General features: G+C 37.4%; 1 protein-coding gene across 3 annotated transcripts in view; it reads left to right on the forward strand.

Moving 5' to 3' along the window:
- The first annotated feature begins 2475 nt into the window (after nt 1–2475).
- The window catches only part of WDR70 (WD repeat domain 70), a 308244-nt gene continuing 284812 nt past the window's right edge, over nt 2476–25907 (forward strand). The window contains exons 1-5 of one of the 3 annotated variants that reach the window (XM_079916599.1): nt 2476–2856; nt 2958–3023; nt 5093–5176; nt 11019–11139; nt 23385–23586. In XM_079916599.1, the coding sequence (XP_079772725.1) occupies nt 2832–2856; nt 2958–3023; nt 5093–5176; nt 11019–11139; nt 23385–23586 (498 nt within the window). In that variant the 5' untranslated portion in view covers nt 2476–2831. Of the gene's footprint in view, nt 2857–2957; nt 3024–5092; nt 5177–5531; nt 7888–11018; nt 11140–23384; nt 23587–25907 lie in introns of those variants that run through there. The other 2 variants (XM_079916598.1, XM_079916600.1) reach the window with 2 other exon arrangements.

Raw genomic sequence — 25907 nt, forward strand, 5'->3', positions numbered from 1 at the left:
TGTCAATTTAGTGCTGCAAATAACTTGTCTTCTGAGAGTGGATAGGAGTTGGTAGCTGTTTGTTAAAAAAAGTTTACATATAAACCAAAATTTCACTAGAAATATGGGCTTCGGTGTAAATTAAAATTCATAAGGTTTTCTATTTCAGTATCGTTACCATTTGACTTTGTGGGACGTTACCGTGAAAAATTATCTTTATGGAATCTTCACAGCGTACAGGGACCTGATGCCTTGCTTTATTTCCCATTTCAGAGGGGAAGCAGGTGGTTCTAATTCACTACTTCATCCCCAGCGCATAGTAGAGGGACTGGTATAGAGTAAGCCACCTAATATATCATCTTCTACAGCAACTGAATTCTGAATTTGTGTCAGACATTGTACCTGTGCAGGGAATATCAAACTGAAACAACATTCCTCTTCTCAAGGTGCTTTATGCAGGGACACACAGGCAAAAAAAACCAGAGTGCATCACCATATTTTGTATATGGGGTATGTATTAACTGCAGTAAAAGGGTAAGAGAAATGAGTGAGGAGAGGCAGGATGGGCTTCATTTCATGCAGAAGACAGCTGGAGTGGTTAAAACAAAGCAGTAGTCTTCAAAGAGCAGTCCTTATTTAGAATACTTAGAATTAGTCCTTATTTAGAGTCTCACCTAAGTTACATCCGATTATATTCATAGTTTAGCAAATCAATAGCTGAATTGCTCTGAATTGGTCTTTTGCTATTTGAATTACTTTTTACTGCCTCAAATAAAGGGTTGACTAAATTTCTGAATATTAAAAATACTGTGATATTACAGATCTATACATATAATTTAAGACTTCATAGCAAGTATACCAAGAAAAATTAGATTTGTATTACTGGTAGATAAATAGGCAGAGGGGTCGCCAGTTGTCAGTTTTCTTTTATTTGGTAGACTACAGATTGAAAACTGACAGTCTGTCACAGGGTTGGTTTGTTTTTAATTTGAGACAAAAAAAAGTACAATAGAAAGTTTTCAACTCTACAAATTGGATATCTAACAATACTGGTCTAATAGTCCTGCACACAGCAACAGCATTTCCAAGGATCTAAGTCCAAGACCCTCCATTCATTTACATATTGCAATGGCTGCTTTTCAGCTGCAACTGTTGAGTTGAATAGTTGGTACACAGACCACATGGACTCAAAGCCTCCGATATTTACCATCCAGCCCTTTATGTGAAAATTTTGCTGAAGACATCTCAAGAATAAAGGTTCTAAAACTTTTGATACCTTTAAAAATTATTAAGGAGTCCAAAGAGGTTTGGTTTTTGTGTGGATTGTTGATAAAAAGTTAATCAGTCGATCTAAAAAAGAAATGGAAAATTTTATTTGTGCCAAGCTGAGGATTATAACCCGAAACAGCATCTCAGAAAGCTCTAAGGACTGTTCCGCTCATTAGAAGTCAAAACACAGTTATACAAGTTTTTCGAAACAGAGGGCTGTACATTAAATGATGTATTACTGACAGTTTACACAATCCAGATCTAACCATCATCTTGGCCACTTTCAAGATCAAGAAGGAACGTTATCTTTTAGGGAGTTGTCTTGTTGATGCTAGGAGAATGTTGCTCTTTATGGTTGAGCAGGTATTTCCGCTAATGGAGGAGGTTTGGTTGATACAAAATGCATATACACAGTGCACAGTAGAGAGGAGAGAGGAGGTCAAAAGGCAGAGAAATGTTTTTGTGTTTGAATTTTTCTTGTCTTGCGACAAAATATGAATTTTATTTCACAGGTTTATTTTTGTTAATAATTGCTAATATCTCATAAAAATGAGAAATTTAAAAAATAACTTATTTAAAAGAATAAGCCTAATCCTCGTTAATATAAATAACACGTATTTTATGAAAAATCGCCATAGTATCTAAAACTAAACCATTGGAAGAATGCTGTTATTTTACATTTTTGCAGATCTCTTAAATGTTTGGCTAAATAAGAGATAACCAGATTTCATATCTCTTGTTGTTACTTGTTTAGTTGAAGTACACGAAGAAAAGGGGTCCTCACAGAGTTATGTAGCTGGAAAAGGGAGTATTTTAATAATCTTTTTAGACACTTGTGAATATTCTCTGACAGCATACCAAAACTTAACAAATGGTAGTCTCTTAATGGTTAGTTGTGACGTGGAATTTGAAACCATCTTTAGAATTCTGAGGATTAAGTGTCACCTTGCCAGTAAACGCGCCTTTTTTTTGGGGGGGGGGGCTGCATTGGGTCTTCGTTGCTGTGCGCGGACCTTTTCTGGTTGCAGCGAGTGGGGACTATTCTTCGTTGCAGTGCGCAGTCTGCTCATGGCAGTGGCTTCTCTTGTTTTGAAGCACGGGCTGTAGGTACGTGGGCTTCAGTAGGTGTGGCGTGTGGACTCAGTAGTTGTGGCTCAGTGCACTCTACAGAGCAGGCTCAGTAGCTGTGGCATAAGGGCTTAGTTGCCTTGCGGCATGTGGGGTCTTCCCAGACTAGGGCTCAAACTGATGTCCCCTGAGTTGGTAGACGGATTCTTAACCGCTGCACCACCAGAGAAGTCCCGTTAAACGCCACTTACAAAGTAAAAAGTGTTACAGAAACTGCAGATAATATTCCCCTTCCCGTGGGTTCAATCTGAAGCCAGCTTCTGTGGCGCTTATACTCCGCCAGCCCGCTAGGGCGGCGCTGCTTAGGAGGCCTCTGTCCCTTCGCGGAAGGCGCCGCTCTTGGCCTTGGCGGCGAGGCTGACGCTCGGAGGCGATACTTCCTGCCTGGTTTGCTGCTACTCTTCAGCAGCTGTTTGGGCTGTGTGTGTTGCTGGTTCTGTGGCGGGTGGCAGACCATGGAGCGCCCCGGACCCAGCGGCGGTGGGTTCAGTGAGGCGAGCGCCGGCGGGGTAGGTCGGGCAGGGCCGACGGCGCTGGGGGCTCCGCACTAACAAGGCCTTTTCTCTTTTCTCTTGTCCCAGTGACAGGCTCAGACGCATCAGGACCGGACCCGCAGCTGGCGGTCACCATGGGCTTCACGGGGTTCGGTGAGTGACTGCCCTAGGCATGGTCCCGTTTCATTTTGCAGAGATTTTAAGAGCCGCAGGTTGGGAGGGGGGCCCGAGGTGTCACCTGTGTTTGTCACCTGTGTTTCCGCAGTGCCAAGTTCTCATTACTTTAGCTCTAATGTGTTTATCTTGCAATTTTTAGACACAGTCTTCCCCATCCGTTTTCTAACTCCTGCCTATCTCTTGGGACCAGCTCAGGTGACACTTATGAGAAGACTAGTGAGAAAGAAAGATTGCTTTGTGACCCACGCGGTGGAGGGTGTTGGTTGATGGAGGGAGTTGTCTCATTGCGTCCTGAGACTGAGCGCTAACCACTGACTGTGGTCTGTAATAAGGTGGCCCTTTTGGCAACAAATGGGCCATTAGGTGATGTTCTAATAGTAAATCTTTTATTTTATTAAGTTATAGTTGATTTATAATGTCATGTTAGTTTTAGGTGTACAGCACAGTGATTCAGTTATATATATTCACTTATATATGTATATTCTTTTTCCTTTTAGGTTATTACAAAATATTGAGTATAGTTCCCTGTGCTATACAGTAGTTCCTTGTAGGTTAGTCTTTTTTGATTCCAGTTTTTCTACTCCCGAATCTTCATTTCAGTCTCTCTTTTGTTCATTCATACATTCATTTATTCTGGTGACGTCTTGAGCCACAAAACATATTTACTTCTAGGTGGTCATGGCTACAAAAGTACTGGATACTTCTGTAGTATTTTGGTACTTATTTTTGTTTCAGTTCTTTTAAATAGCTTTCTCCCCAATTTCAAAGGGAGCACATGTAAATAGCAGGAAAATATAAAGAACCCAATAAATAAGAAGGAAGAAAGTAAAATCATTCATAATTTCATGTTCTAGAAATGAAGACTTAAAAGTTAGTTTGTTTTCCAGTTTCTCCTGTTGTAAGATCGTATATATGTACAGTTTTATATTCTTAATTATATAGAAATTGTTTAATTCTTAATAGTTTGAGGATTTTCCCATATTATAAAATGCTTTTCCAAAACATGATTTTTAATGGTTGAATAGTAGATAGAAATGCTATAATTTGTAATATTTTTAACTTTATCCCACATAGTTTCTAACTTTTATCAGTAATAAATAAACATTTTTATAAATAATTCTTTTATCTCCTTTTGTAAAAGGAGTTTTATGCATATTTCCATAGGGTAGATTTCTAAAAGGGACTACTTTGATAAAAAATACAGATATTAAAAAGTAACAAAAAATTGGGCATATAGCTTTTAAAGCTTCTTGATATATATTGTCATAATGCTGTTCAGAAAGGTGGTTTCAGTTTATAACAAAGTCAGTAGTGTGTAAGAAAGCCATTTTTATCATATTCTGGCAAACAAACATAGAATAGGTATTATTATTTAAAAAAAAAAAGTCAGTAAAAGCAAATACAGCATTGTTTCCAAGCAGATTCAGGTTGTCAGAATGTCAGTTCCTTGTGGTTTCCTTATTTCCTTATTGGCTGTCTGGTGGGAGTTTCTTAGCTCTTTTAGATACCTGCATCACTTGTCTTCTTGCCCCCTTCATCTTCAAGGGAACTGCAGCTCTTGTCAAGTTTCAGGTCTCTCTGACTTCTGCTATATCAATTCTGCATCTTTGCATGTAAGGGCTCCTATGATTAGATTGCGCTGGCCAGTATAATCTCCCAGTTTTTAAGTCCATAACCTTAATTAATCTGCAGAGTCCCTTTTACCCTGTAATGTAATATATTCTCAGGTTTCAGGGATTAGGATATGAATATTCTCTATTCTGCCTAGCACACCAGTGTTTTAGTTTCAAGGAGTAGGGTTTAGATGAATTACAGGAGGATGGGAAAGTTGGCTGGTTAATGTTATTTAGCAATGAGATTGTAATTAAAAATTCCCTGGAAAGTAAACTCTTTCTTCATTGATATTTTATGGTTATTTTGTAGCCCTACTATAAATTAGGTAGACTTAAGTGGTTATTGGTCAGTCAGTAAGTATTTATTTAGTACGTAAAGTTTGGCCAACTTAGTTCAGGAAAATCATAGTCTGCTACTTATTTCTGTTTTAGGGAAAAAAGCTCGCACATTTGATTTGGAAGCAATGTTTGAACAAACTCGAAGAACAGCAGTGGAAAGAAGTCGGAAAACACTGGGTAAGAAGTTCAGTTACTTGCTCTTTTATAGGATTAAATACTGTATCCAGCTTACACCAGTGTCCTACCAGTTATAAAATTATAAGACTGAAAAAAACTTCAAAATTGTTAAAAGACCATATGTGCTGGTTCCTTTGGAAGCAGACGCCTTTTTGTCTTTGTTTTTTTAAACACGATCAAAGTTGCATCTAAACAGGATAAGAAGGTCTGAGAGCTAAAATCTTTTAGTAGTGTGAGGTATGAACAAACAAGGATTCAAAATTAATTTATAAGAATCAGAGTAGTGGTTTCTTTATTACCTCTTCTCCCCCCCTCTATCTGATTCTCATTTCATTTTTTTCTTTCCTGCTTACAGCGGAACCAGTATTTGGAAGGCTGGGCGAGAGGTGGCTCTCAGAGCTGTGTACACCACTGACCGTTGACCCAGACAGTATAGAAAATTGAGACAAACAGTGAATGTGGCTGCTGCTGTTGAATCTCTGCATTAATAAGTTGTATCAGACATTTAATGAAGGCCTTAACTTCCAGACTGTGTGGTTTGATACCAGGTGGTTAGCAATTCTAGATACCACCTCAGGGTCTTAGAAGGAGACTGACTCCTCTACTGCTTTCTTTAGATCTGATTCAGATCATTCTTACACTAGAGAAAGGATAGATGTAACCTGATAGAGCAGAAAGGGCTAGAAGCCAGAGACAGGACTCCTGGAAAAATTTAAGTGAATGTTATTCCAGCACTTGTCATTGTTGGTTTTAAAATGATAAATTATGTAGCAGTAATATCTCATATTTGGGAAGCGCACTTGATATGAAATGTTTTTGGTTTTTGGAAGAATAACACTTTTTGTTGTGTATGTGTGGTGAAAAGACAGCTATCTACATATAGTATGTATTTTTTTAAAAAACACTTTCATTTCTACGTTCAGTGTAACATAGTAATGAACTCCCGTATACCTATCACACAGATTTAACTACTGTAACAGTTCATGGCCAGTGTTAGTTCCATTTACTTCTCCTCTTAGATTACTTTGACACAAATCCTAGGTACATTATCTCACCCATAAATATTTTAGTATGTCTTTAAGAGAGAAGGATTTGGAAAGATCTTAACCAAAATACTCTTACTACACCTAAAAATATTAAATAATTTAATATTATCAAACAATATGTAAACACATGCTATCTGCAGCATACACGAATGTGTTATACACTTAATTTTTAAATGTTTTAGTGAACACTTACACTGTTACAGTATAACTTTCTTGTATTTACCTCTTTCAGTGTGTGATACAAAATGCTTTGAATAGGGATTGTCTTATTCTCCTACCTAAGTTTTATAGTCCCTAGGACCATGCCTTCCAAGATAGATAGGTTCTCAATATATATTTGTGAAGATTGAATTGAATTTAAAACTGCAATACTGCCTTTAAAAAAATAAATCCTGCATCTTTGGAGAATGTTTTTAAATGGCATGATGAATAGTAAAGAGTTTGGGTTTTGGAGTTGGAGGATGCAGGTTTAAGGGTTAACCCCACATTCCACTAGATGAATGACATTGGATGGATTTTCAAATTTCAGATCCTTAATTTCCCCATCAGTTTGGTGGCAATAATAATAAGATCTCTCTTAGAAGATTCTTGAAGGAATTAAGATGTTGGGCAGAGTACTTTTCAAACAGCAGTGTTATAAATATCACTTTTAGTTCCTGTCATTTTTCTTAGTGAAGTATGTATGCATTTAGCACCTAAGAGGAATTCCAGTAAAGAGTTATTACATTTTTAAAATTTTGAAAAATTACCTCAAGACCATGTATTCCTATTGATATTTGTGGATGAATTAAATGCGTTCAACTTTCTTGATTTAGTGTTACAGTCTTGGATATGGGCTGCTGTTTCTACCCCTGATCTAAACACAAGAATCCAAAGTTTGACTTACTTTTCTTAAAAGAAACGTTAACAAATTCTGATATGGGCATATTTTATTTAATGATTGGTATTGGAATCTTTTCCTGGGCTTTGACATCAGACTTGAGGAAAATAAGAACTTTGGTCCCTTTTAATGGCAAGTTTAATTGTCTGTGTATACGGACGTGAAATTTTGGTTGTTAAATGCTCTAACAGAAAGGATGAGTTACTGTAAAACTTCAATAAAATATGTGTTATGTAAAATGTCAGGGAATAATGTTTCAAATTTTTTTGTTAATCTTTTACTTTTTAAAAATTAATTAAGTATATGCTTTGCCTGCATTGGGTCTTGGCTGCTGCACACAGGCTTTCTCTGGTTGCATTGTGGGAGCTTCTCATTGCTGTGGCTTCTCTTGTTGTGGAGCAGGGACCCTAGGTGCACAGGCTTCAGTAGTTGTGGCACGTGGGCTCAGTAGTTGGGGCGCGTGGGCTCTAGAGCGCAGCCTCAGTAGTTGTGGCACCCGGGCTTAGTTGCTCCACAGCATACGGGATTTTCCTGGACCAGGGATCGAACCTGTGTCCCCTGCATTGGCAGGCAGATTCTTAACCACTGTGCCACCAGGCAAGTCCTTGGATAGTTTGCTGTTTAACCTAAATGAGAGTTGCATACGTCTGGGGTGCTTTTGCAGAAATGGCTATCCAAAATTGGTAACTATCTGAGAGTAGAGAGTTAACAATAAAATGAGGTACTTGGAAGAATAAAATGAGGTGATGGGGGGTAGGTTAATTCACTTTTGTTAAGGGAACATATGGAGCATTTTTACAGTGTTTACAGTGTTCTTGGTCCTACGTTCAGTAAAAATATGTGAAAATGATCCCCTTGGTCAGGGAGCTACAGTTTATTGAATTATGTTTCATTTTGGTTTGTCCTCAGTCAACAATGAGGAAACAAAATATTTTTTTTCCTCAAAAATGTCTTTTCTTTTTTCTTCTTCTTGCTTTTATGAAGCAGCAAGTGACAGCAGAAGCCTCTCTGAATAGAAAATCCTTACTATTGTTAAAAAAAAAAGTTAAATTTTAAATTAAAAAGTTAGATCTTCACCAGGATGGGGCAAATAGTTTGGAGGATTCATCCCCTGGGAAGGAACTCTAGTTAAGTGGGTGGGTCATAGTTTCCAGATAGTCTGGTGACAAGTAAGCAATAAAGGGCTGTACTTTATGGCCCATTGGAGAGAGAGGCAGGCTCACTGTTTTATAAGGTAGGTGGTAGTCGTTGGATAATTTTACAGTCTCTAGAAAGTCTGGTCACATCAAGGAAAGTTACAGTTGTAGAGCCTCAATTCACTGCTTTGAGGCTTAATAGCTCTGTTACTTCTCTGCCTTGGATTTGTCAACTATAAAGGGAGGATAGTAGTATCTACTTAAACTGTATTGTATAATTGAAATTTGCTAGGACAGTAGAACTTAAATGTTATTACCCCCCCCCCAAAAAAAGGTAAATATGTGGGGTGATGGTTGTGTTCATTGACTCCATGGGGAGAATTCTATCACAATGTATTTTTGTACCAAATCATCACATTGTGCACTTTACATACCTCACAGTTTTATTTGCCAGTTATACTCCAATAAAGGTGAAGAAAAAAAGTTTCTACTTCAGGGATTGTTATGAAGATTAAAGGAGTTAATTTTTTTTAACATCTTTATTGGAGTATAATTGCTTTACAATGATGTGTTAGTTTCTGCTTTATAACAAAGTGAATCAGCTATACATATACATATATCCCCATATCTCCTCCCTCTTGCGTCTCCCTCCCACCCTCCCTAGACCACCCCTCTAGGTGGTCACAGAGCACCGAGCTGATCTCCCTGTGCTATGCAGCTGCTTCCCACTAGCTAGCTATTTTACGTTTGGTAGTATATATAAGTCCATGCCACTCTTTCACTTCGTCCCAACTTACCCTTTCCCCTCATATCCTCAAGTCCATTCTCTACATCTGCGGTAAAGGAGTTAATTTACAGGAAATACTTAAAAGAATGCCTACTACATAGCATAGTAAGCTCCATGTATTAGTTGCTATTATTTTTGTTAAAAAGGTTGATATTAAGATGCTAATGGTTACTTTCAAAGAAGTCATAGAAGACCTAATAAAAAAAATTGCTTAAATAAGAAAGGTTTAGTATTGCACTATGACAAGAACTCTGGAGTGGGGCTGTTCTGTCTCCTGCGTCCTGATATGAAGGACATGAAGTTTTTCCCCCTTTTTTCTGCTTTGCCAGCTTTAGACTGTTGGCTTGTCCTAAGCAGACTGTCCTCATGTCTCAAAATTTTGTCAGCTAAATTTTGTTACATGCAGGTGACCACCTCCACAGGCTGAAAGGAGACTTTCATGTAACACTTTTTAGGAGCAAGAAAACCTTTCTCAAATGTACCTTCAGCTGACTTCCCCTCACATGTTATTAGCCGGTATTAGTGTGGCACATCATTTGCAAAAACAGCCATTGCAAGAGCACTATGGTTGACTTGGAATCAAACTTCAGCCCCCCTGTGCAGGGAGGGGCCCAGCAGCTCCTGAAACACAGTGTTGCTTCTTACCTAGGGAGAACTGTGGTTTTGGCAAGGAGAAAGAGAGAAGTGGCTGTTGTGTAGGTGGCTAGTAACGTGTGCCTTAGTATCGTTTCCTGATTAGGGTCAGAACTGCCCCTAAGACCTGAGCCTACAGTTCAAGTGTGGCCTTCCCCGCTTCACTCTCCAATCCCCCCTCACCCTGGAGGGAATGGAGGGAATGTCTGGAGAAGCAGGATGAAGGTCGGAGCCCAGCAGGCTCACTCTTAAATTTGGGCATTATCCTTCTCTTATTGTTTTCAGCCTCCTCCAGCATCAGAGGGCCGAATTGTTAACTCCTAACCCAGCCCAGTGGAGAGCACAAAAAAATTAACCTGAGCTATGCCTTATCTCTTCCTGGAGAGTTTTATCTTCCATGTTTGAAACAAAAGACTAGTTGTTGACGCTAGTTGCTGCCTATCTCCTTGTTACTCATCCTCTACATCCTAGCAACGAAAGACCTAAAGAGTACAACATTCCAATTAATAAGTGCCCTTTGATACTACTTAACTTTGGGTGTATTATTCTTCATTATTAACTTAAGAAGTAAATGTTAAAGATTATCTCAGGTTATTGAGGATGGTGGCAATTGAGAACAAGCCTTATTCATATAATTAATTTCCTTCCTATGTGCTTTCCGCCCCACTTGTTGAGTGAGATTATCAGACGAGAAAGATTAGATTTCCTTGGAATAATTTTTTTTGTCTTTCCAAGGTAAACAACTCTGGAAACTAAATGTAATTCAACTTTCCTCATAATTTTGGTAGGAAGTCTCTGACCAAAAATCCAGTTTGGGAAATTCAGAAAGGAATTTTTGGTTTAAAATGTTAAAAGTGAAAGGTGAGATTACCTAAAATCTTACCTTTGAATGCTTTCTTCTGGTCACTTGCCACATCTTTTTACATAGTACAGTCATGGTTCATATAGTGTTCACGTGTTAATTTTGCTTAGTATATCTGTTTATATTTTCTCAGATTTGTACATTTTCCATTACTATTTTTTTTTTTTTTTTTTTGGCTCTGCTGCATGGCTTGTAGGATCTTAGTTCCCTGACCAGGGATTGAACTCAGGCCACTGCAGCGAAAGCACTGAGTCTTAACCACTGGACTGCCAGGGATTTCTCTTCTATCACTATTTTTATTGGCTGTATTTCATATTATGTTGATACACAGTAAACTTCAGTTATTTTCTCAGTGTTGGGCATTTAGATTGATAATTTTTTTTGCTGTTACTGGTAACATGTCTATGTTACATCTTTGTAACTAAGTTAATTTATAGCATTTTAAATAATAACAAATTTTGAAGCCTAACTGTTGAAAAAATTTTATAATCTTTTCAGAAGCAAGAGAAAAAGAGGAAGAAATGAACAGAGAGAAAGAATTAAGAAGGCAAAGCGAAGATCTTGAACCAACATCTTCAGGCTCAAATGTGGCCAGAGATTGCTCTAAATCATCTTCCAGGTGCTTGTCTTTCTCAAAAGAATGCTATTAAACTACCTTTTTCTAGGCGTTCGTAACACAATTTAGGCAAAGTTCCTAATACTAAAAGCTTGCATAATTTCTCCCATTTCAGGCAATTGTGTATGTCTAGAACCAGGAAAAAGTCATTTGTCACATTGTAAATCAATTGACTTTTTCTGAAGTGTTCCAGATGAAGTATTAAAATCTATGCCTTTTGGGCTTCCCTGGTGGCGCAGTGGTTAAGAGTCCGCCTGCCAATGAAGGGGACGTGGGTTCGTGCCCAGGTCTGGGAGGATCCCACATGCCGCGGAGCGGCTGGGCCCGTGAGTCATGGCCGCTGGGCCTGCCCGTCCGGAGCCTGTGCCCTGCAATGGGAGAGGCCACAACAGTGAGAGGCCCGCGTACCATAAAAAAAAAAAAAAAAAAAAAAATCTATGCCTTTTGACTGCAGAGCATAACTACGTAAAGTTGGAAAGATGTTGACAAGTTTATTATTTTTTTCATGTTTATTTTGTCATTTACATCTTTTGTCCCTTTCCCCAGACTCTGCATTCATAACCTTTTTTGGTAGGATCCTTTATGGAAATAGATAATAAGAAAGAATATAAATAGAGGCATATTATAAAGTTTATCGAGTTATAGGAGAAAGCAGCCATTGAAATTACTTTAAATTGAAATTTAATACTATGTAACTTAATTACTAAGAACTTTAAACAATATAAATAGGTATATAGATATCAAATCTAGGTGGATAATATGAGAATTCTAATGTTGTTTAGATATATTTTAAATCATCAAATTGGTTACATAAACTATTCATGGCAAATTTCACCAGTGGATTTCACTATTTCCTCTTTTTACAGTAGAAAAACATAAAATATCTAAATACACAAAATATCACTTATACTATGTAATTGCATTTTTTGTTCACCCAGAAGGTGCATTCTTTGGTATCTCAGTCTAGGCTGTTGAGCAGAATATCTCTCCATAATAGTGTTGGTTGGTCTTTTCTATAACTTCTCTTTGCGGAGGGAAGGGATATCTATATGGGACTACAAGTCTGGTTCTCCGTTTTCATAACAGTGCAACCTTAACATCTATTTAGTCTCTGAAGCATATGAGTATCTTTGCATATATTAGTAAAGAGCAGGGGTCAGCAAACTTTTTCTGTCAAGGACAGATAGTAAATATTTTAGGAATTGGGGTCCATGTGGTCTCTTTCTCAACTACTCAATTCTGCCATAGACGACACGTAAATGAATGGGCTTATCTGTGTTCAGTAAATCTTTAAAAAACAAACACTGGGCCAAATTTTACCAACCCCTGCTGGAGAGTGTCCTTTCTTTATATTAGTCAAAAAATGCAGTTTAGCATTGTCTATGGTTTTATATCAGTTGTCAGTCTTACAATGTCTTTGGGTTTCAATATGATAGGGAAAAAAACCCTTTTTCCTAAGAGGAACATTTAGTATTTACCTTTAGTTTCTTATTTTTGGGATGATTTAAGATGTCAAAAAACTACTGTTGTGTTTTTGGAAATTTATCTTATTGCTAAGCTTTTGACAAACAAATGGTTCCATTAATTGAAAATTGTAAAAATTTCAGTAGTTTTGTTGATTCTGTTTTTTCTGCAATACTAACTTTAAAGTCCAGAGATAAAGAACGTGCAGTATTGGTATTGAGAATAAATTTTATTGATATAACAAAACCCAGCATTACTTTTGTCATTAGTGATTAAAATTACAGAACTACTGTTGAGATTATAATTACAGATCTTCTTGACTTATGATGGGGTTATGTCCAGATAAACCCATCATAAATTGCAAATATTGTTAAGTCGAAAATGCATTTAATACACCACCTACTGAATATCAAAGCTTAGCCTAGTCTGCCTTAAACATGCTCGGAACACTTATATTAGCCTACATCTGGGCAAAGCCATAGAACACAAAGCCTATTTTATAATAAAGTATTGGCTATCTCAAGTAATTTATTAAATACAATACTAAAGTAAAAAACAGAATGGTTGTATGGGTACAGAATGGTTGTAGGTGTACTGATTGTTTACCCTGATGATTGTGTGGCTGACTGGGAGCTGTGACTTGCTGCCACTGCCCAGCATCATGAGAGAGTTTGGTACTGTTTATTGCCAGTCCTGGAAAAGATCAAAATTCAAAATTCAGTGTATGGTTTCTACTGAATGAGTATTGCTTTCACACCATTGTAGAGTTGAAAAATCGTTAAGTCTAAATTGTAAGTGGGGACCATCTATATCAAATATAAAGATAGGAATGATATATCAAGAAAAATAAAATAATACAACTTTATTACAGTATTTTGTTGATCAAAAGAATGGAAGTTTACTTATCCCTGTTTCAGAAGGCATTGAATGAATAATCCATGGCGGATGAATAGCCTGTCAGAAGCTTAACTGAGACTATATTAATATCAGATATATTTTATCTAGATTTTCTTTCTCTATTATAGGAGTCTTTAAGCTATTTCTGCTTAAACATTGAGTCTTGTTACTAGTGAAATAATTTCACTGTAGCTAAATTAAATTTGAAGTCCGTTTAAAAAAATAGCCATTTTAATAACATCTTTAGGGACTTCCCTGGTGGCGCAGTGGTTAGGAATCCGCCTGCCAGTGCAGGGGACACGGGTTCGAGCCCTGGTCCGGGAAGATCCCATATGCCGTGGAGCAACTAAGCCCGTGCTCCACAACTACTGAGCCTGGGCTCTAGAGCCCGCGAGCCACAACTACGGAAGCCCGCGTGCCTAGAGCCCGTGCTCCATAACAAGAGAAGCCACCGCAATGAGAAGCCGGCGCACCGCAACGAGTAGCCCCCGCTCGCTGCAACTAATAAACTACTATAAAATAAATAAATAAAATTAAAAAAAAAGGAAGAAAATATCTTGGACTACAACTTGTAGTAAATAAAGATGTTCTTATTTTAAAATTTATTTATTTCGGGCTGCGTTGGGTCTTTGTTGCTGCGTGCCGGCTTTCTCTAGTTGCGGCGAGCGGGGGCTACTCGTTGCGGTGCGCCGGCTTCTCATTGTGGTGGCTTCTCTTGTTATGGAGCACGGGCTCTAGGCACGCGGGCTTCCGTAGTTGTGGCTCGCGGGCTCTAGAACCAGGCTCAGTAGTTGTGGAGCACGGGCTTAGTTGCTCCACGGCATATGGGATCTTCCCGGACCAGGGCTCGAACCCGTGTCCCCTGCATTGGCAGGCGGATTCCTAACCACTGCACCACCAGGGAAGTCCCTAAAGATATTTTCTACTATATTGGTATGCATCCAATAAGTTATTTCTTGAATTTAGCACCAGGACGAAAAAATTCCTCTCTTCCCTAAGTGCTTTTTCTTATTAGACACTTGGAACACCATTGCTCTTTTTGCCATGGCTCCTAGAAAGCTTTTCACTCAATTTATTGTTCTGTGATTGTCTTATTCCACAACTCCAGTTTAGGGAACAGTGATTTTGTGCTGGGAACGAGCCTCATGTTCTGGGAAATGTTGGCACCATCTGGCTATAACTGAGTGCTTAGTTAGTTATCTTAAATATATTGCAACTTTTGCTTCCACTATTCAAAACATTAGTAAATTAGTGCCTCTAACATTTTTCATATTAAGAAAACACATGGAAACATCTAGAAATCAAGTAACTTTTACAAGGCCATTGAAGTCAATGACTGAATTGGTAATGGATTCAAACAAAACAATGGTGACTGACCTTTTGCCTATGCATTGTTTTTAAGAAAATATTTTAAGTTCACCTATGGGCGAGGCAGAGTTCTATATTCTAAGAAGTAAAAACAGTTAAGACAGGTTCCTAGGACTTCCCTGGTGGCACAGTGGTTAAGAATCCGCCTGCAAATGCAGGGGACACGGGTTCGATCCCTGGTCCGGGAAGATCCCACGTGCCATGGAGCAACTAAGTTTGTGCGCCACAACTACTGAGCCTGTGCTCTAGAGCCCATGAGCCACAGCTTCTGAAGCATGTGTGCCCTAGAGTCCGTGCACTGCAACTGCTTAGCCCGCGTGCTGCAACTACTGAAGCCCGTGCACCTAGAGCCCATGCTCCGCAACAAGAGAAACCACTTCAGTGAGAAGCCTGCATACCACAACAAAGAGTAGCCCCTGCTCGCCACAACTAGAGAAAGCCCGCATGCAGCAATGAAGACGCAACACAGCCAAAAATAAAAATAAATAAGTAATGTTTTTAAAAAAGAAAAAAGACAGGTCCCTATTCATAAGGACGTAACAGGCTAGGAATTCTTTATAGCTATGATTAGATAACTTCTTTCACTCTCATTTAGGTGTTTAATTTTACAATAGCTAGTGAAACTGGGTAGTTATCTGTTAGAAAGAAAAAAAGAGGATAAAGATAGTGATTTTGTTCTAAGGAGCTCATTTTTTCTTTTTAAAGACCTTCAGTTCTAACTAGAGATCAGCAAATAAATACTGTCAGATTTTAGTTTTCCCAGAGATATAAAGGAAGTGGTAACTTCTTTTGCTGATCACCACAAGTACTATGCATTGGCACTGTATGAAGCAGTCTTTATTGGTCCTGAGAAGGGACATGGTGTCCTTTTCCCTTGGGCAAAGAAACCATAATTAAAGGTAATTCTCTTTTGAAGTTTTGTAAAACACATTTTTAATAAAAAATAGGAAAATTCACAGTTGTTAAGGACTTTTAAAGTCTCTTTTGCCAGTGGCTTTCAAAATGCTTAAGGTAGCTTAAAAATAATTCCCTCTCATATATTAGGAAAGAAGTAACAGTAAATTATACAGGCAGAGAAAAATGTTAAATTTTCCTCAGTGAAGCATCTTAAAGTTTAATTTTTGCATATTCTAATTGCTTTGAAGCTATGCATTTTTTCTTGTGATTTTGATATATCTCCTTTTGAATAAATCTGATTACTTCTCCATTTATTTGAATTTTGACCTCATATTTTATATGTATGTTAATAAACTTTTTAGATTTGATATTTTTTCTTATTCTCATTTTCCCATCTGTTTGATAGTATTGTTTTAATGTATTTAAGATATCTCTTAGGCAATCAGTTTTCCTCACATAAGAGATTGTTATGCTATTTTCTTTTTTCTAGATTTAATAAAAATTACCTTAAGAGTTTAAATGAGAAATTATTATGAAGTATTTAAGACTTTCAAAACGGTGATAAAGTACAATACCTACTAGACAAGAAGTAAACTTTTGCTGTTAGGAGTGAACACTTCTGAGAACTATCTTCAATCGCATCCCCTTCCCTTCTTGTCGGAAGTAACCAACCTTCTAAATTTGAATTTTTTCCATGTATCTCTTTGTAAGTTTATTGTGTATCTCTGTTTCCCTAAGACTTAAATAATATTGTTTTGCATATTTAAAAATCTTTCTCCCCAGTGTCTAGTGTGCCACTTAGCATGTTATGCTGTAAACTATCATGTACTGTTTCTGTAGTGTGTTCTTTTATATGATTGTGGACACTGTAAGGTTAGGGATATTTTTCCCCTTAATTAGACAAAAATTTTTTTTTTTTTGCGGTAGGCGGGCCTCTCACTGTTGTGGCCTCTCCCGTTGTGGAGCACAGGCTCCAGACGCGCAGGCTCAGCGGCCATGGCTCACGGGCCCAGCTGCTCCGCAGCATGTGGGATCTTCCCGGACCGGGACACGAACCCATGTCCCCTGCATCGGCAGGCGGACTCTCAACCACTGCGCCACCAGGGAAGCTCGACAAAACATTTTTGTTATGAAGTTTGTCATACATATAAAACTTTAGATATCCTTCATTTAAAGTAAAGAGAACAATGAAACAAACACCCAGCATGTGAGACAGTTGTAGAGCTTTATCAGTGCTTTGAAATCCTACTCCTTTGCTCCACAAGGGAAACCTTCCCTGTATTTATCTTTACATCCTCTTTTTAATAATTTTACTATATATGAGTGTATTCCTAAATACATGTTGTTTTGTATGATTTCTTATTTTATATAGATGTCATTAATGCTGTAATGAATGTATTTTTTCAATTTGCTTTTTTTATTCAACAAGAGGTTTTTCACATTCATGTTGACAAGTGAATCTATAGTTCATTTCATTTTCAGTGCATTTTAGTTTTCCACTTAGAAATATACTACAGTTTATCCATTGTCTAGTCAATTTAGGTTGCTGTTTTTCTATACTATTATAAAATATGCTTTTAGAGATCTCCTTATAGCTATCCTCTGTTTTACTGTACAAAAGTTTCTTTAGAGTATATACCTAGTAGTAGACTTGCTAGGTCTTTGAGTAAGTACACGTTTATCTTTATTTATTTATTTATTTTTTCTGTTTTTTTTTTTTTGTTTGTTTTTTTTGGTACGCGGACCTCTCACTGTTGTGGCCTCTCCCTTTGTGGAGCACAGGCTCCGGACGTGCAGGCTCAGTGGCCATGGCTCACGGGCCCAGCCGCTCCGCGGCATGTGGGATCCTCCCAGACTAGGGCACGAACCCATGTCCCCTGCATTGGCAGGCGGACTCTCAACCACTGCGCCACCAGGGAAGCCCAGTACACGTTTATCTTTAGATTTGGGTCAGTTGTTTTCTAAAGAGTTTGTACCCACTTACTTTCCCACCAGCAGAGTGTAAGAGTTTCCGTTGCTCCACATCCTCATCAACACTTGTTACTGTTAGACATTTTTATTTTTGCCAATCTGATTGTTGTGAGGTGGTATCCTTATAGTGTTCATTTGCATTTTGATGATTACCAGTGTGGTTGTACATCATCATTTCAAAAGTTTATTTGTCATATATTTTTTCTTCTGAAGATATAGTAACAACTATGTCTTCCGCAAGATTTTCTCTCAGGTTCCTTGTGTTCTCCCCTTAATTGGTGGTTTACTATTACTATTTTTTTGTTTTTCAGTGGTATTTTTTTAAAACATAAGTTTCAAATGTTAATATATTCTCATTTTAACCTTTTCTTTTGTGATGTGTGCCTTTTGTTTAAGAAATGAGTCCTTACTCTGAGGTCATAAAGATAACTTTCTATATTTTTATCTAAAGTTTTTAAGTTTTGTTTTCCATATTTAGGTCTTAAATCAACATAGGATTAATTTTTTTGTGGATAATGTAAAGATGTTATTCATTTTTATTTTTTGCTCCATATGAATAATCAGTTTCCCCAGCCCCTTTATTTTTAATTTAAAAAATTTAGTAGAGTGTTTTTTAGAGCAGTTTTAGGTTCACAACAAAATTGAGCCGAAGGTACAGAGAGTTTTCCATATATCACCTGGCCCAGTACATGCATAGCCTCCTCCATTATCAACAGCCCCCACCAGAGTGGTATATTTGTTACAGTTGGTGAACCTACACTGACACATCTTCATCACTCAGAATCCAGAGTTTACATGAGCGTTCACTCTTTGATGTTGTACCTTCTGTCAATTTATACAAATTTGTAATGACATTTATCCACCACTATGGTATCAATCAGAGTAGTTTCACTGCCTTCACCATGCTCTGTGTTCCATCTCTTCATCCCTCCCTCCCCACAAACCCTTAGCAACCACTGATCTTTTAAATTTTTATCGAAGTAGGGTATACACATTACAAAGTCAAACATTATAAAGTCTCATTTCTCCCTGCTCATGATTCTGGCTTCCCAGAGGAAATGATTAAATTTCTTTTAGCATTTTTTTCCTTCAATTTACCTCTGTATTTCTAAATGTTTTCTTTTACTATGGTGTCTTGATTTTTTGAATTGGGGTAAAAATTTTTTTAACATAAGAATTTCCATTTTAAACGATTTAAATTATACAATTTAGAGGCATTAGTAATGTTTATAATGTTGTACAGCCATCATCACTATTTCCAAAAATTTTATCACTCCAAACAGAAACTTTAGCCATTAAGCAGTAATTCCCCATCTTTCACTGATGAACACTTGGGTTTCCATCTTTTGGGTATTGTGAGTGCAGTGAACACTGGCATACAGGTATCTGTTTGAGTCTTTGATTTTAATTCTTTTGGGTATATGCCTACGAGTGAAATTTCTGGGTCATATGGTAATTTTATGTTTAACTTTTTGAAAAACTGCCAAAATGTTTTCCACCATGGCTGCGCCATTTTACATTCCCACCAGCAATGTGTGAGGGTTCCAATTTCTCCACGTTCTTGCCATCACTTGTTACTTTCCATGTTTTGTTTTGTTTTTATTATAGTCATCTCGGTAGGTGGGAAGTGGTATCTCCTTGTAGTTTTTTTTTTTTTAAATATATTTATTTATTTTTGGCTGTGTCAGGTCTTGGTTGCTGCTTGCAGGACCTTTCGTTGCAGCATGCGGGCTTCTCTCTAGTTGTGGCATGTGGGCTCCAGAGCACATGGGCTCTGTAGTTGGGGCACGTGGGCTCTCTAGGTGTGGTGCGTGGGCTTAGTTGTCCTGCTGCATGTGGGATCCTAGTTCCCCGACCAGGGACTGAACCCACGCCCCCTGCATTGGAAGACAGATTCTTAACCGCTGGACCACCAAGGAAGTCCCTCCTTGTAGTTTTTATTTTCATTTCCCTAATGTCTAATGATGTTGAGCATTTTTTGATATGCTTATTGATCATTTGTATATCTTCTTTTGAGAAATGCATATTCAAGTCCTTTGCCCATTTTAAAATTGTGTTGTTTGTATTTCTGTTGTTAAGTTGTAGGAATTCTTTATACATTCTGGTTATTAACTCATCAGATATGTGATTTGCAAATATTTTATTCATTCTTTAGATTGTTTTTTTACTTTCTTAATATCCTTTGATGCATGAAAGCTTTTAATTTTGGTGAAGTCCAACTTACCTATTTTTTCTTTTTGTTGATCATGTTTTTCATGTCATATCTAAGAAACCATTGCCAAATTATAGGTCATGAAGATTTCTCCTGTTTTCTTCTAAAAAAACAAAGCTTTGGCTCTTACATTTTGCTTATTGATCCATTTTTTTTTTTTTTGCGGTACGCGGGCCTCACACTGCTGCGGTCTCTCCCATTGCAGAGCACAGGCTCCGGACGCGCAGGCTCAGTGGCCATGGCTTACGGGCCCAGCTACTCTGCGGCACATGGGATCCTCCCAGACCGGGGCACGAACCAGTGTCCCCCACATCGGCAGGCAGACTCTCAACCACTGCGCCACCAGGGAAGCCCTTATTGATCCATTTTGAGTTCATTATGTATATGATGTGAGGTAGGGATCCAACTTTTTTTGTTTTTGTTTTATTTTTGACCCATCTGGGTGATTCTTTTTTTTTTTAAATAAATTTATGTATTTTATTTATTTTTGGCTGCATTGGGTCTTGCTGCGCACGGGCTTTCTCTAGCTGCGGCAAGCGGGGGCTACTCTTCATTGCGGTGCATGGGCTTCTCATTGCGGTGGCTTCTCTTGTTGTGGAGCACGGGCTCTAGGCGGGTGGGCTGCAGTAGTTGTGGCACGTGGGCTTCAGTAGTTGCGGCTTGCAGGCTCTAGAGCACAGGCTCAGTAGTTGTGGTGCACAGGCTTAGTTGCTCTGCGGCATGTGGGATCTTCCCGGACCAGGGCTCAAACCTGTGTCCCCTACATTGGCAGGCAGATTCTTAACCACTATGCCACCAGGGAAGTCCCATCTTGGTGATTCTAATGTGTAACGTAAGGTGTGATTGCAGAGTAGTTTTCTGTTTTATTTTATGAATGTTCAGCATTCATTATATGGTGATAATTTTCTTCACTGTTTTTTTAAAATGCACACTTATTATATATAAGTTACTTATTATGATAATTTGAATTCAGTTCTGGGATTGGTCTTTTGCTCTCTTGGCTGTATTTCATTTGGTCCTATATATTTTAAGTATGTTTCATGTTAGATTTTCTCCTTTGTAGCATGTTGAGAGTCTGTTTCACAGTGCATACAGATAATTTAAAAAACGTCTACAATGTTGTTAAAATTTGGCTTAGAGAAAGACAGTAATCTAAAACTACCCTTTTTATTTGCTTAAAGAAATATTATATGGGTGTAAGTTATCATTCAGAAATCAAGAAGAAATACGTCATTTATCCTATGAAAAATAGCTGTAGGATAGTAGAGAAATACTGATATACTCCAGATTTGTAAGGTAGGAATCATTTAGACATTCGCACTTCCTTTTAAGAAAGTAGTACCAGAAACAATGAATTTTGCCTATGGATTTAATGAAATTGTACAACCATACATCTTATTTAATGCCTAGCTAAAATCTCACTTAAAAAGTCAGGTGGAAAAAAAAGTCAGCCGAGGAAAACGTTAGGATTGACTCAACTGTTTTCTCATCGAGTACATATTGTTTCTCAGGCTCTGGTTCATATTTGGGTACCACATTGAATCAAGGCGTATTTTAAACGTGGAATGTACTGTTTTCAGTCAAGGACATTTTTGGACATAATTTCATGGACTTTGTTTTTCAGGATTTTGAAAATATGTTAAAAATGGTTCATTTTTTTTGGCTTGTGCACATTAGCAGCAAAAAGCCAGAAGCAGAATTAGAAGCTGATACATTCTATCAGGTTTCATGTGGGTATTAGGCCTGCATAATCAGCCATGAAATCTATATGGATCTGTTTAGTTCTCAGTTCAATGATTATTTTTGAACTAGTTAACTGGGTTAAAGCATGGGTGCTAAGGGTTAACATTTCAATTTAGAGCTCTCTGTGGCCTTAGTTTTGCATTAAGGAAGTCTGTGACTTGTAACCAGTACAGTCAGAAATTTGTGATCTGATCACAAGAGAGAAAATTTGGGAGCATGAATAGTTTAATACAGATTTATTCAGTCATTCAAGTATTTATTGAACATCTTCTGGGGGTTAGGCACTGCTTTAGAAATTGGGGATACAGCATTTAGCAAGTCAGATGAGATCTCAGCTCATATTGCTGTGGGGACATTTGCGGGGATGGATAACAGATTACAAACAACTAAATAATTAAACAATATAATTTAGCAATGTACATAATAAAGATCATCAAAGTAAGGTAATTAAGGTAATGGTGACTGATGGGGATGTGTTTGAAAGTTTAGAAAGGGGTGTGTGTCTGAAGGCCTCTTTGAGGAGGTGACATTTGAGGAGAACTGAATGATGAGAAAGAGGCCATGTGACAAGTGTTTTAGCAGAGGGAACTGCAAGTGCAAAGACCCTCAGGCTGAACCAAGCTTCAAGTGTTCAGTTATGAAGAAGGCTTGTGGGGCTGGAGCACCTTGAGCTTAACTGTTGAAAAAAAGAGAAATTCTCTTTATGGAGGTTTGCTAGCTCCTGTCTTTGTATAAGGATAACATGTATGTGAGTATGTATTCCTTTTAATATTGAACCTAGATGAAAATAAAAAGAAAAATCCCATTTTTTTCTTCAGTAGATATTGACTGCCCATGTCAGGCATCATGTAGGTGCTAGAGCCACAGCAATGAACACAACAAATTTCTGCTTTCATTGAGCTTATATTCTAGAGATACTTCATTATTTGAAAATATTTGATAGATTAATTGATATAATTAGAAATGCAGTTCTCAACCTTTTGGGATGGGGTGGGAGGTAGAGGGATGGTGGATGGTGGTGGCTTCCGAATGTATAAAGGTGTTTGATATAGACTTTAATGAGAGTGTGTAATAGTCCTCAGGTGTGTTGGGTAGAAAAACAGTTGAGAATCAATATGATACTCCCTAGGGTAAGGTATCTTTACAATCCAGCAAAGCTATCAATACGTTTAACATTTTAGCAACTCAGCAAACTCGGATTAGCACTGAGAAATAATTTGTATTTCAGAAAATATATTGAAACATTTTGACAGTAATATTAACTTTCTTACATGACTGACTTTATTTACTCCTGTGGCAAACAGTGATCGTATTCACATATAGTGAATAGAAACATTGGTTATCTCAGTAGTTTTCTTTCTTATGGTGTAGTATCTAGTAGTTTTTCTTCCACATTCCAGTTGTTCTGCTGGCTCTTTATGAATGAGGATTATCTAATGGGCCTCTAACATGTAATTGCTCTGAGCTTTTGTCTCTGACTTTGTATTTAGGTAAGATAGATAAAAGAAGTTTTTTACTTTCTTTAGGTGAAATAATATTTGAGTCACACATTCAATGTTTGAATTACAAATTTAAAAACATTAAAAAAACTCAGTTGTTAAAAGGAGAGTCAGGGTTTCCTGAGAAATCAGTATTATCTCCAGAGTACTTTCTTTGTTTCAGCAAAGGCAATGAGTTTCTGTTTCTATATTTTCAGGGATACAAGCAGCAGTGAAAGTGAAGCAAGTTCTGAATCTTCTGATGATGAGTTAATTGGCCCCCCTTTACCCCTTAAAATGGCAGAAGAACCAGTTAATCATATGGAGGAAGATATCCTTGGTCCTTTACCTCCACCTCTTGGTGAAGATGTGGAAGAAGATGATGATGATGATGATGATGATGATTCAGAAGAGGAGGAAGTAAGTATTTCAGTAGTAATTTAAGAATTCAGTGGAGTAGTGTCTTTTAGAGTAGTGTAGAGATCAGTTCCCTGCTAGACAGTTATTCATGAATGATATCAAATTAAAAAAAAAATCTGAGTTTACTACTCACAGCCCCTTGTTGAAAGAACTCTAAAGAATGTATTTCAGGAACAAAGAAGTAGAACTCAAAAATAATAAATGGACAGTAGGAAGCAATGTGTTAAAAAGTTAATAAACATTTTGTTAAGTTTATGTAGCATTGAGTGTAATGTTGATGATGAATAAATCTGGGAAGATTTAAAAATAAAGTGGATCTAATATTATTTTGAACAATAATGTGGAAGATAGGAGAGTGGAATCAGTTCAGTCATTTTGAAATCATATTATTTGGGCGGAGGCTAGAGATGTTATTAGTTAATTTTAGATTAGCTTAGGTCAAGTTACAAGTTACAATTTTAAGAGTAAATGCCCCCAAAATAGAAATTGTGTAACCTCCAAAATAGTAAAAGGAAAAACATATAAAGAAAACCATTGATGTACTTTGTATTTTTGATACCTAGAATGGATCATTTTTTAATACCACCTTTCTCTATGTGACAGATTATTTTCAGTAATAATTATGAGTTGAAGCAAATAATAATGGTCAGAAGAGAAACTGACAACCTTTGCAGATCTGTCAGTGACTTCATCAAAATGGGCATTCTTTGCTTATTTGTGTTTACTACACAGTATACTAAATTGGTCATTCTATGTCTATTCATAGTTTATTAAAGAAAGCTTTTCATGCACACATGTGTATGTGTGTGTATGTAAAATTAGGAAAAGAGGAACATAAGGATAAATCAGGCAGTTTCATTAAAAATTTTGTTTTACAATAAATTCCTGAAACTGCAGTGTTGACCATATCATTTTTCTTTTGATGTCAGTCCTAGTGGCTTTTTAATATCTCTGTCCTTAAAACACTTTCACTAAAATCTCTTCTTCCAGAAAATCCATCATTTTCTAATATATTTGGTAAAAACTTCTAAAGTTTCTTCTGTAAAAATTGGAGAAAATGGCTAAATAATGGCATATGTTGTCATTAAATGATCCATTGCTTTAGAATGTTTTTTTTTTTAAATAGTAACTTTTTTTTAAATAGTAACTTTCTTTTTTTTTAATTTATTTATTTATGGCTGCGTTGGGTCTTCGTTGCTGTGCGTGGGTTCTCATTGCGGTGGCTTCTGTTGTTGCAGAGCACGGGCTCTAGGCACACAGGCTTCAGTAGCTGTGGTTCGAAGGCTCTAGGGCACAGGCTCAGTAGTTGTGGCACACGGGCTTAGTTGCTCCGCGGCATGTGGGATCTTCCCGGACCAGGGATCGAACCCGTGTCTCCTGCATTGGCAGGCGGATTCTTAACCACTGCGCCACCAGGGAAGCCCGCTTTAGAATGTTTTTGATGAAAGCAATTGAGGTGTTTAAACATTCCCATTTTGAATTCTTCTGCCAACCTAGTCTACCATATTTTGTCTTTTCCTCCTGGCATTGAAAGTATAGCAGAATGGAAGACTCTTTTTGTTTCTTTGACTTTATAATCATTATTTATTTTGAACCTACTGTTTAAATGCAAGAACATGAAGTACACCAGGGATTGGAGATATGAAACCACCCTTGAAGTAAGCTTGAATGATTCTGAACCATTAAAAATATTATCTGAACATGTGTGTAGCTGAGTACATTTGTGCATGTATGTGGTGCAGATAGTATAACTGGGAGTGTGCCAAACTAACTTCGTGTAGAATGCAATGTTTATTAAAAGATAAGTAATAAAAATATGCTAATTTGAAGCTTACATATGTGTTATCAAAACTCAGCGCTAATCATAGCAAAAAACAAAAAAACAAATTTCTAAACTGACAGTTTTAGAATTGCCAGCACCTGGTGATAATAAAAAGTAGTCTCATCTTTAGTTGATTTTATTTTTGTTTTTAAATTCTCTAAAGAAAATGTACCCCCTTTTGGTCTGTAATACTACCACTGAAATGCTCTTGATATGCCATTGAAGAAAGTGCAGTCATTCCAAAAAAAGACAGGAAAGGGGAAAAAAGAAGTAGATGAAAATCTTGGTAAATAGAGATCACAAAATAAGATGGTAAGCATGAATACAAATACAGTTGACCCTTGAACATTGCAGGAATTAGGGGCACCGACTCTCTGAGCAGACAAAAATCCGAGTATAATTTACAGTCAGCCCTCCATTTACACGGTTCCTCCACATCTGAGACTCCACATCCTCAGATTCAACCAACTGTGGATCATGTAGTACTGTAGTATTTACT

The sequence above is a fragment of the Stenella coeruleoalba genome (assembly GCF_951394435.1).
Source record: "Stenella coeruleoalba genome assembly, chromosome: 3".
Classification (NCBI taxonomy): Eukaryota; Metazoa; Chordata; class Mammalia; order Artiodactyla; family Delphinidae; genus Stenella; species Stenella coeruleoalba.